Raw genomic sequence first — 15,640 nt, 5'->3', positions numbered from 1 at the left:
GTCATCAAGAAGTTTAAATCCCATGGCACTGTGGCTAACCTCCCTAGATGTGGACGGAAAAGAAAAATTGACAAGAGATTTCAACGCAAGATTGTGCGGATGTTGGATAAAGAACCTCGACTAACATCCAAACAGTTCAAGCTGCCCTGCAGTCCGAGGGTACAACAGTGTCAACCCGTACTATCCGTCGGCGTCTGAATGAAAAGGGACTGTATGGTAGGAGACCCAGGAAGACCCCACTTTTTACCCCGAGACATAAAAAAGCCAGGCTGGAGTTTGCCAAAACTTACCTGAAGAAGCCTAAAACATTTTGGAAGAATCTTCTCTGGTCAGATGAGACAACAGTAGAGTTTTTTGGGCAAAGGCATCAACATAGAGTTTACAGGAAAAAAAAAGAGGCATTCAAAGAAAAGAACACGGTCCCTACAGTCAAACATGGCGGAGGTTGCCTGATGTTTTGGGGTTGCTTTGCTGCCTCTGACACTGGACTGCTTGACCGTGTGCATGGCATTATGAAGTCTGAAGACTACCAACAAATTTTGCAGCATAATGTAGGGCCCAGTGTGAGAAAGCTGGGTCTCCCTCAGAGGTAATGGGTCTTCCAGCAGGACAATGACCCAAAACACACTTCAAAAAGCACTAGAAAATGGTTTGAGAGAAAGCACTGGAGACTTCTAAGGTGGCCAGCAATGAGTCCAGACCTGAATCCCATAGAACACCTGTGGAGAGATCTAAAAATGGCAGTTTGGAGAAAACACCCTTCAAATATCAGGGACCTGGAGCAGTTTGCCAAAGAAGAATGGTCTAAAATTCCAGCAGAGCATTGTAAGAAACTCATTGATGGTTACCGGAAGCAGTTGGTCGCAGTTATTTTGGCTAAAGGTTATGCAACCAAGTATTAGGCTGAGGGTGCCAATACTTTTGTCTGACCCAGTTTTGGAGTTTTGTGTGAAATTATCAATGTTTTGCTTTTTGCTTCATTCTCTTTTGTGTTTTTTCATTTAAGACAAATTAAGTGAAGATAATAATACCAAAGAATTTGTGATTGCAATCATTTTCAGGAAGAAACTGAGTATTATCTGATAGAATTGCAGGGGTGTCAATACTTTTGGCCATGACTGTATTTAAAATTCCTAAGCAATATGGTATATGATGCCGTATAGCTATACTTTTTTCTGATTCGCATGAAATTTGACAAAAAATAAGTTTGTGTGTTGTCATGCCAAATTGGAAACATAGTTTAATACAATAGGGCCATACCAATACAATTATATGGCTACCTACTGCGTCTAAATGCAAAAAATAAATGTTTAAACTATTGTTTTCTACTCTGCTGAGTTGTCTGGAGGTTTTCTTATAAGGTCTCATTCAGAGTTCCGATTTTTGTGTACAAGTGTTGTCCAAAGGGATGAATTTTAAACGTAATTTGTCATTTAGATAGTAATTGGGAGAAAAAATCTTTTATTGAGATTTTGTTCCATTTGTGTTTGTGGACTTATCAGCCTTTGCAGCCTCATTTGGTTGCTACAGGTGGATGTTGGATCTATATTTTCTCAAATTGCAACTGAGAGCGATAAATGTTGTGCACTCATGATTGTTTAATGATCACTGGGATTACCTAACAAACAGGCAATTCCTCCACATGTTTTGTGGCTGTTGAACAGCGGCGAGACATGCAGCCGCGCGGACTCGAGCATATTTTGTGATCAGGCCAAAGACACTCGGTTAGCACACGAGCATGCTCTGATAACACCTTGTCCGGGCACGTTCGCCCATCACTACTGGTCAATCATCTGCTTGAAGCGCGTCAGTCTGTACTTCATGGTGAACTTATTTTATACTTTTTAATGGATTTTCAGTAAACAGGAATTTTTTTTTTTTTTACCATTGAAGAGTCCTAGTGCACTCTAATTCTTCTTCTGTATTGCAGCTTGTTTGCCACGTTGTGTCGTTATATAATGTTACAGGCTATTTACCGCTATTTTATTTCAGGTTAATGTTTAGATTGCATTATTGATCTGTGCACGCTAATAGGACATTGAGGAAGGAAAACTTGGACTACAAGTCTATACTTTTATATCAAAAGAATAACACACAAGTACAATCATAATCGTTTCCCTTTAAAGAAATGTGAGATTAAAACAATAGACTCCGAAACGCACAGTATTCATTTGTCCAAATTTAGAATAGTTGTGATGCTCTAAAATGAAATTCTACTAAAAAAAAAAATATATGCATTCATGCATTCTTTCCCTATGTCTGGAAGAGGAAACAGGATTTGCTTGGGTTGAGATAAGTAGCTGTTGACTCGAGCTCTCAAGAAGTTAAGGGCTGTTGATAGATCAGCAACAAGTGCCTGTTTACTTAGGGAAACTGTGTGAGTGAGAGCTCTCACTTTACCATGTTAATTGTTAAGAAAACATGTCAAGAAGAGCTGCGCCATTCAACACATTTAGGGCTCATTCACACGGGCACACGTGAGTGCAGGAAAAATGCTTCCATTATATTTTTTTCTTTTTCTCAATGTAATACTGTTCATTTTGTTTTTAAACAGTTACTTCTAAATCTTTAACTTCACAACATAAAATGCCTTCCTGAGACTTTGGACAAGCGTATTGATGTAATGTAGTAAAAACCAGCGCTTATGATAGCTAATGTATTTGCTTGTGCGTGTATAGTTTTATTTTCCACTTTTTTTTTACCTCTTTGTTTGTGGTCCTTTAAACACCCCATCTCTGTTTAATACTGTAAAGAATAGATTTCTATCTCTACAGCGCCTAAATATCAAATAACAGACCCAACAAAGACCAGTTAAACTCTTCAGTTCACCCTTTCTACAGCTCTTTTCCAGAAATGTATATACATCACATGCCTTAATAAAAATTATTAAATTAAAGGGACTGGGCATAATATATAATTTTACCAGTAACATTACATATTAAAAAGTCTCAAGCAAAGCTATACTCGCCTACCGACATTTACTAGGATCCAGTGCAGGCAGCTTTTTGGTCCATGTTGTCACCATTCAAAACAGTGGACCTTGGACGTGTGATTGTCTGCCGTGGTCAGGTTCTTCAGGAGTACGTCATCCATGACGTTAACCCCTTAAATATATTTGAATAAGCAGGTCATCTGTGTAAAACCAATTGCTACCTTTTATGTTTTCTATTTTTGGGGGTAATGCTTGTCATACTAAGGGAATAGCATAAAATTAGGTTGGCAACTTTATTTGCGACTTAAATGACTATATTTCCCCAGAAAGGGCTCTTGCACAAGAAACATTTATTACCTATCCACCAGATTATTAAAAATGTAATGAATGATGTATCAGCAGTCATATGTGACTGTGCCGCTTCAATCAAACACTGCCACATTGAAAAGGAACATGAGATGTTCTCATGATTAAAAATAACAAAAGACTGGCCGTCCATTCCAAACAGAAACCAGGTATGTACAGGTGCCAACTAAAAGTAGCCATCTCCATATATAGCCAACAAATAACGTTACACTTTTTAGTGCTATATCATGAAAACATAAAATATGAATTGTATTACTGCTCTAGAAAATCGGAAAAATTGAGAATTCAGTGCATAAATTGGCCAAGTCATGTGTAGCCAACAGCCACAATAAGGCAATTCTCGTTGCTGGGAACCTATCTTGTGAATCCTCTCCTAGGCTGAAGCCTGGATTTATGTGGATAGATGGGATCCTGCTATGTTTAAAACTGCCAGAGGCTTGTTTGTTCTCATGATTGGCGCAGGGGCTCATTGATGTTTTCCCCTCAGCAATCAAACATTTATCACATATCCAGAGGTTACCGTGAGATCTGTCGCCTGTGACCTGCGGTAACCTTAATTACATCAACGCTCGTCACTGCAGCCACATTCTCACTCTAAGCTCAGTGTGTACCGGCTGGCGTGGTGAGCAATTACATTACTGATGTCACCACTCAGCACAGTATCTGGATGTAGCAAAGTTTGGTATCGTCGTGGGATGGATTTACGACAGACCACTTTGGGCTATTTTTGCATGGTAATGGATGGGTAAAACAGGGTTGGGAAGTACTTTTTACAATTTAATGACTTTTCTCTGTGTGCGTCTTTATTACTTTTGACTGTGGGATTAGTAATGGTAGTTTCTGACAGGCGCCTCTCCATTACTAACCCCTGGGCTTGATGTCAGCTGTGTAATTTCCGATGACATCGACCTCAAAGCCATTACCCCACTTGTCAACATACCAGGGCAAGGGGGGAGAGCTGAGGCTTAGCGCCAAAATGGGCACATCTAACGGGTGCACCATTTCTTGACCAGCAGAGGGCTGGTATTATTAGTCTAGGTGGGGGGGTCAATATCCATAGCCCCTTCCCAGCCTAGTAAGATCAGCCTTCAGCTGTCTGTTTTGCCTTTGCTGGTCATTTAAAATAGGGGTAACCCCATATCATTGGAGCCCCCCCCTTTTAATAACCAGCAAAGGATATGCCGACAGCTATGAACCTTTATGGATATTGTCCCTTTCCAGAATAATAACACCAGCCCGCAGCTGTCTTCTTTCCCTCAGCTGGTTAAAAAATGGCATGGGGTCCCCCTTATTTTTATTATTTATTCAAAAAATACAATTACAGAAAACTACAGACGCAAAGCTCTGATTATATATCACACTGACCTATTTCTTTCTACCTTGTTTCTCTGCTATTTTTCTCTATTTTTGAGCATCTTTAACATATAACACTCTTTAGTTTCTATGCTGCATTTCATTCTACACGGGACACATGGATGTCGCAAATGTACACACGGATGGCACACAGACACAGACCACGGATCTCACCAATACTAGTTTTTCCAGTAGCGGACTCACCAGGACGTGTAAAGGGGACCTTAAGCACATTTTCTATCTTTCTGGGTTTTGTTTTTTTTTTGCTTATCTCTACACACACTAGAACTGCATTCAGATAGCTATATAGTAGATAGGATAGTAAATTTATATATTGTGTTTTTTTTTTATCTCAAGTTGGAGTGTCTGGAGAGTTTAATCGGATCTGTACATAAAATGTTAGTCATACCGAGCGTTATATAACATTTTTACATGTCTTTTGGCAGTTTGTGTGAGTGCTGTTTTAATCATTTAGGTGTATATGCAAATTTGTGTCATGGCTTTTGGTTTTCACAATAGCCTGATCTCTGCTGTATCGGATTTGTGTGTGCATATGTAAAATATATGTGGCATTTTAACAGGGTAATCATTTCCACTGAACATGATTTGCCTCTGGTGTATTTTTATATATGAAATAGAATTTATATCCCTTTTATTGGATTTTATTTTACACACTCGGTGACCCTTGTACCATGTTAAAGATTTTGTGAAACTGCATGTGATGTGCAGATATAACTGATTTCATTATATCGCTGAGGTTTGTAGCTCTCTAAATTGTGTTTTCCAGCTTAAGGTATTTTTCTTTTTTGCACAAATCTGATACCCAGTTGAAGCAGCCAGCAATAAATGTGCATGCTTCTTATTGTAAAGTAGTATTTTATGCCTAACACCACAAGAGAGAGGAGAGGGGAGAGTATCTATTTGTTCTATCCAAAACGGGTACATATAGGATTTGGCAGTTCTTACGAATGTAATTGGAGAAATAACTACATAAACATGGCTGCATTAAAAGGAGCCTGTCATCTGACTCATCCTGCCCAAACCATGAATCAGCCATAAAGCAGAGTCTGGATGCTCTATTGGAGCTGTTTGTTTTACCCTAAAGCGTTGTGGCGCTACACCAAAAACATACTTTGAAAAACTGGCTGGGGACTATCTGTCTTAGCTGACTAGTCCGAAGCGGGTCCCTGGCGGCTTCAATCTACATTTCTATGTACATACATAGGGATAGGCCTATCAGTCTAGACGGGCAGGTCAAGGAGAAGCTGCAAGGGACCTGCCTTGGACTAGTCAGCTGAGACACACATTCCCCCAGCCAGCTTTTCATAGTAAAAGTACAGCCAGCGTCTGATTCATGCCGCCTGAGGTTAGGGAAGCATGAATCAGATTACCATTTTTCTCTTTAAAATTGAAAATTGCGCTGTTTTTGTTTATGACATTGGTTTTGGTCCCAACTAGGGTTGAGCGACCTTAGCTTTTTTAGGATCGAGGTGGGTTTTGTGAAACCCGACCTTCTCGGATGTCGGATTGTATGGAATCGGCCGATTCCATACGACTTTACTACTGTAAAGTCGGATTCCGGACCCGGAACACGAAACCCAATGTATGTCAATGAAATTATTTTTCTCTCTCTCTCTCTCTCTCTCTCTCTCTCTCTCTCCCTCTCTCCCTCTCTCCCTCTCCCTCTCCCCCTCCGTGCAAGGCATATGTTATTTTTTGACTCCGGAAATTACTACGTCCGAAAACGTAACATAGCACTATGATGCCGCAGGAGCCGGAACCTATGTCATCACGCTGCCCACAATTAATTGGCTCAAAAAAATGGCGGGGAAGGCGTCATTCGAAACGCGACTTTGGCGCCAAGTTCGCGTTCCACGTGGCCGACCCACACTGGGATCGGATCGGGTTTCATGAGACGCCGACTTTGCCAAAAGTCGGCGACTTATGAAAATGAACGACCCGTTTCGCTCAACCCTAGTCCCAACTTCTAGATCTTTTCACATGTCTAAATGATTGTACTTGATTTCAGACACCATTTACTAGAGACACCATTGACACTGCCGTAACTAAAGCACTAAATGGGGAATGAGCCTGTATATTCATATAGACTACTACCACTTTTTGAGTATTTAGGCCTAGTATAACACTGATGTGGACTACTATTACATTATTTCACTAGCTTTCTGCAAGTTGTGGAACTTATTTTTCTTAAGTTTGAGAGGGTTTACCTTTAATGTATTTATATTCTGATACAAATGTTTTTCAAGATATACAGTACTCAAATCAATATTTGACATGACTGCCCTTTGCCTTTTAAACAGCAACAATGCATCAATTCTTCTAGGAACACTTGCGCACAGTTTTTGAAGGAACGCTGCAAAAAAGGTTGTTCCAATCTTATTGGAGAACTAACCACAGATCTATGGATGTTGCCTTGTGCAAATCCTTCTGTCTTTTCATGTAATCCCAGACTGACTTGATGATGTTGAAATCATGAATCTGTGACGCAATATCATCACTTACAAGGACTCCTTTTCCTTCTTTACACTACTACCTATAACGTTTCATTTGAGAATCTCCATTTCATGATTGGATACTCAAGCGAATCATCATATACTCGCTGAAAATGTCACTCCCTTTCCGCTCTAAAGCAAAGCGTCCCTTTGCTCTGTTTGCCACCCACCCAAAGCATCATCAGTTACTCTGTCCCTGAGTGTCTCCCTTGTGCAGTGTCTCCGGTGCGTGTAATCTCCTCCAAAGCCCCATGTGATCAGTGCAGTGTACGGTCTGATTTCTGCTTAGATAAATAGTAATAAACCGGTAGCAGAGCGGTGTCATGGGGGCACAGGGGGAGACTGTGCACTGGGGAGACACTGCACAAGGGAGATACTGCACTGACCAACCCTTGAAGCAAGCTTCACTGATGATGCTTCGTTTCAGGGCAGCAAACGAAGCAAGGGGAGTACAGAAAAGGTGGCACTCACCCAAGCGATGTAAATAAAAAATCCTTTATTCATCCATAAATTGGAGTACGGACATGCCTTTCGGGCTGCAGTTCAAAACGAGATGGTGCAGGGAGAGAACCGGACGACGGCCGTTTCGCGCCGATTGCGCTTCAACGGGTCCAGGACATACCTGGAACTGCAGCCCGAAAGGCATGTCCGTACTCCAATTTACGGATGAATAAAGGATGTTTTATTTACATCGCTTGGGTGAGTGCCACCTTTTCTGTTTTCTCTGGATGTTCTAATATGAATTAGTGCTTGGTTGTGCACCACAGTGCGATAGTTGTCCACGGTTGGTCTGTCTGCCACATGAAACTTTGATTATCGCAGCGAACTGCCCACTTTAATTGCCATCAAAAACCATTCATCCTGGTGCCGTCATACTTTTTTTTTTCTTCTATGAAGCAAGGGGAGTGTTGGGATTTCCCAGTCATCTCCTCCTCCCCACCCCCAAATTACCCTTGTTCGAGGCAGAAAGGGGAATGATGAGTTTCAGCCAGCAGATGACTATTCGTTTGAGTATCCCATCATAGGTTGAAAAAAGACCTAGGTCCATCAAGTTCAACCTTTTTCCGCCAATTGTGCATTTTGTCACTAAATTACCTATAACCCACATTATGTGTATTGAGGAAATCAACTAGCCCTTTATTAACTGGTACAGAAAAGAGAGAGCCCTGTCCTTGCACTCTGACTATCTACAGGATAATAGGGTTAGGAGATACAATAGGTTGGGGGTTGCAGTAGCTCCGATGGTGTTGAGGTGGCAGCGTTGTCATTGCAAGCTGTAATATTTCTTGAAGAGATGGGTTTTCACCTTCCGTCTGAAAGTTCTGAATGTGGTGGATAATCTGACATATTTTCATGTCACAGGTTTGGTTTTGGCTGCAAATCTTCCATGAAGACCACTTCTCTGTACTGTAGATAGGTGTACCTGGGTCCTAATGGTTACTGCCAGTTCTTAGCTGATGACCCTGCTAGACACCTTGTACTGCACTAATTTTTTTTTGGCCAGCCACTGCATCTATGGTCCTCATTGTTGGCCATTTGTCTTCTCAATAGTGATGAGCGAACGTGCTCTGGTAACAACAATCACTGCATGTGTTGCAGCTGTCTACCACCGCAAAACATTCAGCCATAGGGACTCGAATATTTTATCCGAGCACATCCAAGATACTCTGATAACACCCGAGCATGCTCTGATAACACATTATCCGGGCACGTTCGCTCATTACTAACTCTCAATGCTAAGAATTATAGGCAGATACTTATTAATCATTCAGTAACATCAGGGAGGCATATGATGGCGATCTGATTTATTCTGCAACAGGAAAACAACACCAAATGGACAGCTAACATCCCAAATATATAAGGAAGAACAAAGCGTCCAGCAAGTGATGACACACGCTTTTGATCCCAACATCATCCAGTTTGTCTGGAATTACCCAGAGATAGAGAAGGATTTCCACAAGCCAAAATCCCAAGAACATGTGTTAATTCTTCAAGATGTTTACAATGTCATCCTTATTAAGTTCTTTCAGAACCTTTGTACAAAATGGACCTAAAAGAATTGATGCTATTTTAAAAGCAAAGGATGATTACACCAAATATATTGATTTGATTTAGATTTCTCTTTTGTTTATTCACTTATGGACCTAAAAGAATTGATGCTATTTTAAAAGCAAAGGATGATTACACCAAATATATTGATTTGATTTAGATTTCTCTTTTGTTTATTCACTTTGCATTTTGTTAATTGATAAAGTATATTAACATTTTTTGAAAGCATTCTTACTTTTTCCCACACCTGCCTAAAACTTTTGCACAGTATAGTTTAAGTGGATTGGATCTGAGCTGCTGTACCCTAGAACAGCCAATATAGTATACAGAGCTTCTGGCTCAATATGTTGTCTGTATCCAACCGCAGCAGGATCTGCAACAGCTGATTGGTATGAGAACTGGCTATTGCATCCTGGTCATCTGATATTGCTGACCTATGCAGAGGATCGGCAATCACTATATAAGTCTTGATCAAACCTTTTTTATTATTCATTTTAACCTTAGGCACAGGGAATTAAAAAGTCAGAAGTAGTCTCAATATGAGCACGAGTGTGAGTCTAAGTAATCATATGTGAGCGATTCAGATGAAATTAAATAGGAAAGTGATATGTGACAGACATTATTTAAGAGATTCTAAGAAATAATAGATGTTTAAAAGGACTGGGCAAGGTATTACAGAAAGTATAAAGTAGAAAGTGATCTTTAGAGTAAAATATATTTGTGGCAGAGTAGTTTAATGACACATTATCTGTATCTGAATTGATATATTAAAATAGAAGTTAATTTTTTTAATTTGCCAATTCCTACTGTAATAATTAATGGCGTGATGGCTCCTAGAACCCTCCAGTCAAGGAAATGCAGACGTCAATGCCTGGCATTCTTCTATTTAAAATCCGAGGGCTAGTTACATGTGATGCTAGTAGCATGGCACATGGCCACTATATCTACTTATTGGCCTCCACGTTGCATGACCGCTAATATGGGAATTACCACTGGAGATTCTGTGCTGGATTTCCAGTGAAGGAGCGAGGTGAGTTTAGTTTGCTCTGTCTTTTTATCACATCTGCTGTATTTCTTTGCATTTTTTTTCTTAAGTGTTGGCTTGGGACTAAAGTCTGAATTCACTTGATGACTGCAGAATCATGACCGAGTACGGCGCACACGCAGTCATAGTTTTCAAGTATTCCGGTGTGACCATATGGCGATTGGCATTCTTGTGGTTACGTGTCAACTAGACTCATCCCGCTTCTCTGAATTATCTTCTATTGAGAGGAGCTGGATGCTTCTAGTTGCGCGTGACCACAAGTATACAAGTCGCATACATGTAGTCATGTGATTGGGCTCTCACAGCAGGAATACCAGGGAGTTGTGACAGCGCTGTCATGATTCGACAGTCTGCAGTCACTTCAGACTTTTGTCCCAAGCCTTAATAACCCCTCTAGGGGTCTTCAGAATTCAGGGTCTACTTGAGGCCCTTTTAATGTACGAACAGTAAACTAACTAACATTAATAGCATGTATTTCTTGTCTCCCTGTATCTAATCAAATGTGGTGTTTTAGGATTTTAAACCATTGAGGCCTCATTCACACTTGCGTTTTTTGGCAGCCGTCGCAATCCGTCGTTTTGGCAAAAAGGATCCTGCAAATGTGCCCGCAGGATGCGTTTTTTCCCATAGACTTGTATTAGCGACGGATGGCCACACGTCGTGTCCGTCGTGCAACGGATCTGTTGTGTTTTGGCGGACCGTCGGCACAAAAAAACGTTCAAGCTATTTACAACCGCGCATGCTTGGCCGAAACTCTGCCCCCTCCTCCCCGGACTTCAGAATGGGCAGCGGATGCGTTGAAAAACTGCATCCGCTGCCCACGTCGGGCACAACGTGCGTCGGTACGTCAGCCCAATGCATAGCGACGGCCCCGTACCGACGCAAGTGTGAAAGTAGCCTTAGGGCGTATCTTTCACTATATAACACTATACATTATTTCTTAGATCTCTTAGACATGACGAGGCAGGTATATTTACTTTGAAAGTCCATGGCAGAATGGCTGTGCAATCCAGATATTAAAATGAGCATTTTATGAGTCAAGCTTATTTGCTCATATTAATATCCGTAGGGAAAACTTTAAAAAGGATTATACGCCCATTCTGACTGATCTGGGCAAGGGCAGATATTTATCATAACTTGTCAGGTAATTGTGCTCAAACTTTTTCTTTTTTTTTTAAAGAAAGTTGTAATTTTTGCAGGCAAGAAGTTTTTAAAGTTTTAATATGGCATAGTTTTGTTTGTTTATATCGATGTCTTCAGTTTCATGTGATATTTCACTTTTGGCTAACTGCTTTAGCATTTCCATACTGTAGGCGAAGATAAGCTTTAGATTAAATCCAGAAAAAGGTACATTCTGCTGCAATATTTTACACAAATGAAGAACATGTAGTCTCATATCGTTTTGTTGGCTTTTGAAGTTTAACTTTAAAATGGTTTATATGTGGAAGGCAATATATATATTTATGTAAAAAGATATAATATTTTCTGGAGCTTTTATAACATAAGACTTCTTGAACGACTCACGGACTCTGCAGTATTTCAAAGGCATCTCAAGGCTAAAGGAAATTTGTTTTTCAAACATTATTTCACTGTTGTGTTCCCCAGGTTTTCTTCATATCCAGTACAGCCATTTTATTTTAAAGGCATAACATTGGTGGAAGTACACTGCCGTTGACCTGTTTTTTTTTTCTTTATGTGAAGGCCATATCCTGAATTGCCAAGGTCCATATATCTACAGCCATAGAGGTACTTGCAAGGCTGTGCCATTAGTGACTGCAGTGACCTTTGCCAAGAACAAAGTGGTAGCTTTGCTAGAAGATCTCTGCCCTGAAGCTCTGCTCTGTGTTCTCATGCTGTATGCTTGGCCATTAAGCTGTGGTTTGATTCTTACCAGATGGAAATTGGTGGCACGTTCCAGTAATCTGCCATAAATGTCATAATCGGGAACTTCATTTTAATAATAAAATTAAGGGGAGCGTTCTAATTTATACAGCCAGGCTTGAGGCTAAAGGCAGTTGCTTGCAAAAAGTTCCTCCTAGTTGTGCCACCCAAAAATTGTATCTTTTAAAAGGAACTACACTGGAGATTCACGTTGCCAGATCCATGTACATCTGAGTCCCGCAAAGAAAGCCTACTTTGACATGCCTGTTTAGTACTGTGTCTCAGATGACTAGTCCGATGTAAGTCCCCAGTGGCTTTTTCTTGCCTGGTCCCCTAGACCGCAGGTGTCTCTATATGCACGCACGAAGGAAAATAGCAGCCTGTCTAGAATAGCGGTTTGGGGAGGACCTGACAGGGACATTCCTTGGACCCATCTATGATGCGTAACGCACTACCAGATTTTCAAAGTATGTTTTCTCTGAAACGCCACAGCAATTCAGGTTAAGACCTACACAACGGCAGTAAAGTAGGCATTGTCTGACTCATGCGGCCGATGGGTTGGACTGGATGAAGCTCCTGTCAGGTACCTAAACTACAGGAATGAAAAGATAGTTTTAGACAAATGAAAAAAAAAATAAAAATAAAAATCAATAGCTTATATTTTACAGAACGCCCTTACCTGTTTTATATAGACGGCTCTTTAGTTAATGAAGAAAACTGCAGCAAAATAAAAAATAAAAATAGGACAACGGTAGCAATGCTGCAAGTTTAAGATCTAAAATTTGTGTATATATTTTCCAATAATTCTAATTTATAACAAAATTATTCACATTTTTTACATAGTTATTAAAAATAAGCACTGTCCTTTATTATTAACTATTTTACACGTTAAATTTCAATAAAGCAATTAATATTATTTAAAGGGAACCTGTCACCCCGTTTTTTGAAGATGAGCTAAAAATAGCGTTAAATAGGGGCAGAGCTGGGCGTTACATTAGTGTCCTTGTGTGCCTTTATTACCCACCTATGCTGCCGAAATACCTTTGTAAAGTCGTCGTTTTCTGCTGTCACTCACGCTGGTCTGGTCCTATGGGCGTGGTGACAGCGCTGTTTCTCCCCCAGAATCCTGCTCATCATTACGTTGGTGGCGTAGTGGTGTGCGCATGTCCAAAAGGCTAATCCACTGCCCAGGTCATGAAAAACAGCGCGATCTGCGCTATTCAGCCGTTTACCGGTGGGCGCGGCCATCTTTCCTGTGGCCGCGCGTGCGCCGATGGAGCGCTCTGCTGCCCGGGGCTTCAGGAAAATGGCCGCGGGATTCCGCGCGTGCGCAGATGGAGATCGCGGCGGCCATTTTCCTGAAGCCCCAGGCAGCAGAGCGCTCCATCTGCGCACGCGCGGCCACAGGAAAGATGGCCGCGCCCACCGGTAAACGGCTGAATAGCGCAGATCGCGCTGTTTTTCATGACCTGGGCAGTGGATTAGCCTTTTGGACATGCACACACCACTACGCCACCAACGTAATGATGAGCAGGATTCTGGGGGAGAAACAGCGCTGTCACCACGCCCATAGGACCAGACCAGCGTGAGTGACAGCAGAAAACGGCGACTTTACAAAGGTATTTCGGCAGCATAGGTGGGTAATAAAGGCACACAAGGACACTAATGTAACGCCCAGCTCTGCCCCTATTTAACGCTATTTTTTAGCTCATCTTCAAAAAACGGGGTGACAGGTTCCCTTTAAGGGTTTATCCAAAATAATTTCTGGCAAATAATGGTCTGTGGGTAATGCAGTGTTTTGTTTTTTATTGGTTGATTTCTTGTTTAACAGAGGGTACCGTACATCATCTTTTTTATGTTTATTTAGAAAAGTTTAATTTTAAAAATTGTAGATAAATTGAATGTAATTGAATAATGTAGTTACGTGTTTGCTATATTTTACCCCTATTCTGTTGAATTTATTTATTTTTTTTACAGATATATACTAGTGAGAGAGGCGTGCAGTAATTTACATTAGATAGAAGTAAGAGCATCCTAACAATTAAATGTAATAGTGGCAGCATAGGTTGGGGCTAAAACATGGGGAGGTTGCCTAATAGCGAATGTCTTTTCAAATATTGGATACTGCATAGAAATTAGGAGGGATATGTTCTTTTATAGATGTTTTGGTCTAGCTCCGTGCGGCGTCTTCTGTATAAAACACTATGCCTTTGATTAGTACCATAATGTATGGTAAATATGCTTTTTGTCTTTGTTTTTAGTCTCCTGCTGAACAGGCCAAAGCAACGCTGCAGATGGTTCTCCAAGCTGCTGGTGAGTGATGGTAGATGAAGGTTTACATTTGTGAGCCTGAAATAATTACCGAGCCGAAACTTCATTCTGTAACACACCTCATTATAAGGCTGTATTATGCACTGGCACTGCTGCAAAGTCTATTTGTATCATTATTTTAAAAAGAAAAGAAACTCATTTGCAAGAACAATGGCAGCAGAAAGTAAGAATTATTTGCATTCTTTTTGGGTATAGCAATCATATGGGCTGGAATACATGCAAAAGTTGCAAATAATTAGCTGATCATTTTCACAACTTGAAAGACTTGAAGTACGGTAACTTGCATAAGGTGGATGTTGGAACTAGACCCTTTACATTATTCGTGTCTGTTGTCTACAGTGGGTCTGACCTGAGGAGGGGTAATGTAGGAATGCTTTTGCTGATATTTTTTTTTGTAAATACTGGAGTAAGCATCTTTAAAAGTACTGAAAATGGACTAGGCAAAGAGATTTGGAAGACATCCCAGCAGTGTCAGACTGAGGTGCCAGGGGCCCACCAGTAACCAACTCCAGGAGCCCCACTTTTCACCTACATGCAAATATGACATTATCCTCAATCACAAATTTATATTATAATGAACTGGGCCGATTGTTAAATGAATAAAATGCTGTGTTTGTCTGTGCATAGTGATTCAAGTATATTGTGCCAAGTGCTGCTAATATACTAGGTAAGAAGGTGATGGCCCACCAGAGGATTTTCCTGTTCTCCTGTGGGCCAGTCCATGCCTGCATCCCAGTAACCTATAGAAGCCATGTGGCTGTTCTGAACAGGACTGTAGCTGAATGGGGGGCAGACAGAACACTTAAACCTGAGCCCTGGTACCGGAAGGGACTCAAAAGCCCCTCTGCCACATATTATGTGTTATTCATAATTAATCCGTCATATTAAAGGGTCTGTCCACTACTAGGACAACCCCTTCTGGATCTGAATGTCTGCCCCCATTAAAATAAAAGCACTGATATTCCCCTCCGATGCTAGCCCTGTTCCACTGCTGTCGATACTCTTGTTCCTTGGCTTCACGGGAGGTTGTTATGTCATGTGAGCTCTGCGCTGGTGTCACTGTCCCCTCCTTTGGACGTATAAGTAATCAAGAAGAAGGGAGTGGCCAGCCGCAGCTCTGACTTCCATTAACTTTTTTTTTGTAATTGCTGTATATTGTCAAATGAGTAC

At 40.9% G+C, this 15,640-nt stretch overlaps 1 protein-coding gene across 2 annotated transcripts in view; it reads left to right on the top strand.

The window, feature by feature from the left end:
• Window positions 1–15,640, top strand: part of RSRC1 (arginine and serine rich coiled-coil 1) — a 464,928-nt gene that overhangs the window by 209,748 nt on the left and 239,540 nt on the right. For both annotated transcript variants that reach the window (XM_077290682.1, XM_077290681.1), the window contains exon 6: window positions 14,401–14,452. In XM_077290682.1, the coding sequence (XP_077146797.1) occupies window positions 14,401–14,452 (52 nt within the window). The remainder of the gene's footprint in view (window positions 1–14,400; window positions 14,453–15,640) is intronic.

Source organism: Ranitomeya variabilis, chromosome 2 (genome assembly GCF_051348905.1).
Source record: "Ranitomeya variabilis isolate aRanVar5 chromosome 2, aRanVar5.hap1, whole genome shotgun sequence".
Taxonomy (NCBI): domain Eukaryota; kingdom Metazoa; phylum Chordata; class Amphibia; order Anura; family Dendrobatidae; genus Ranitomeya; species Ranitomeya variabilis.
This window is presented reverse-complemented; position numbering and strand designations above follow the sequence as displayed.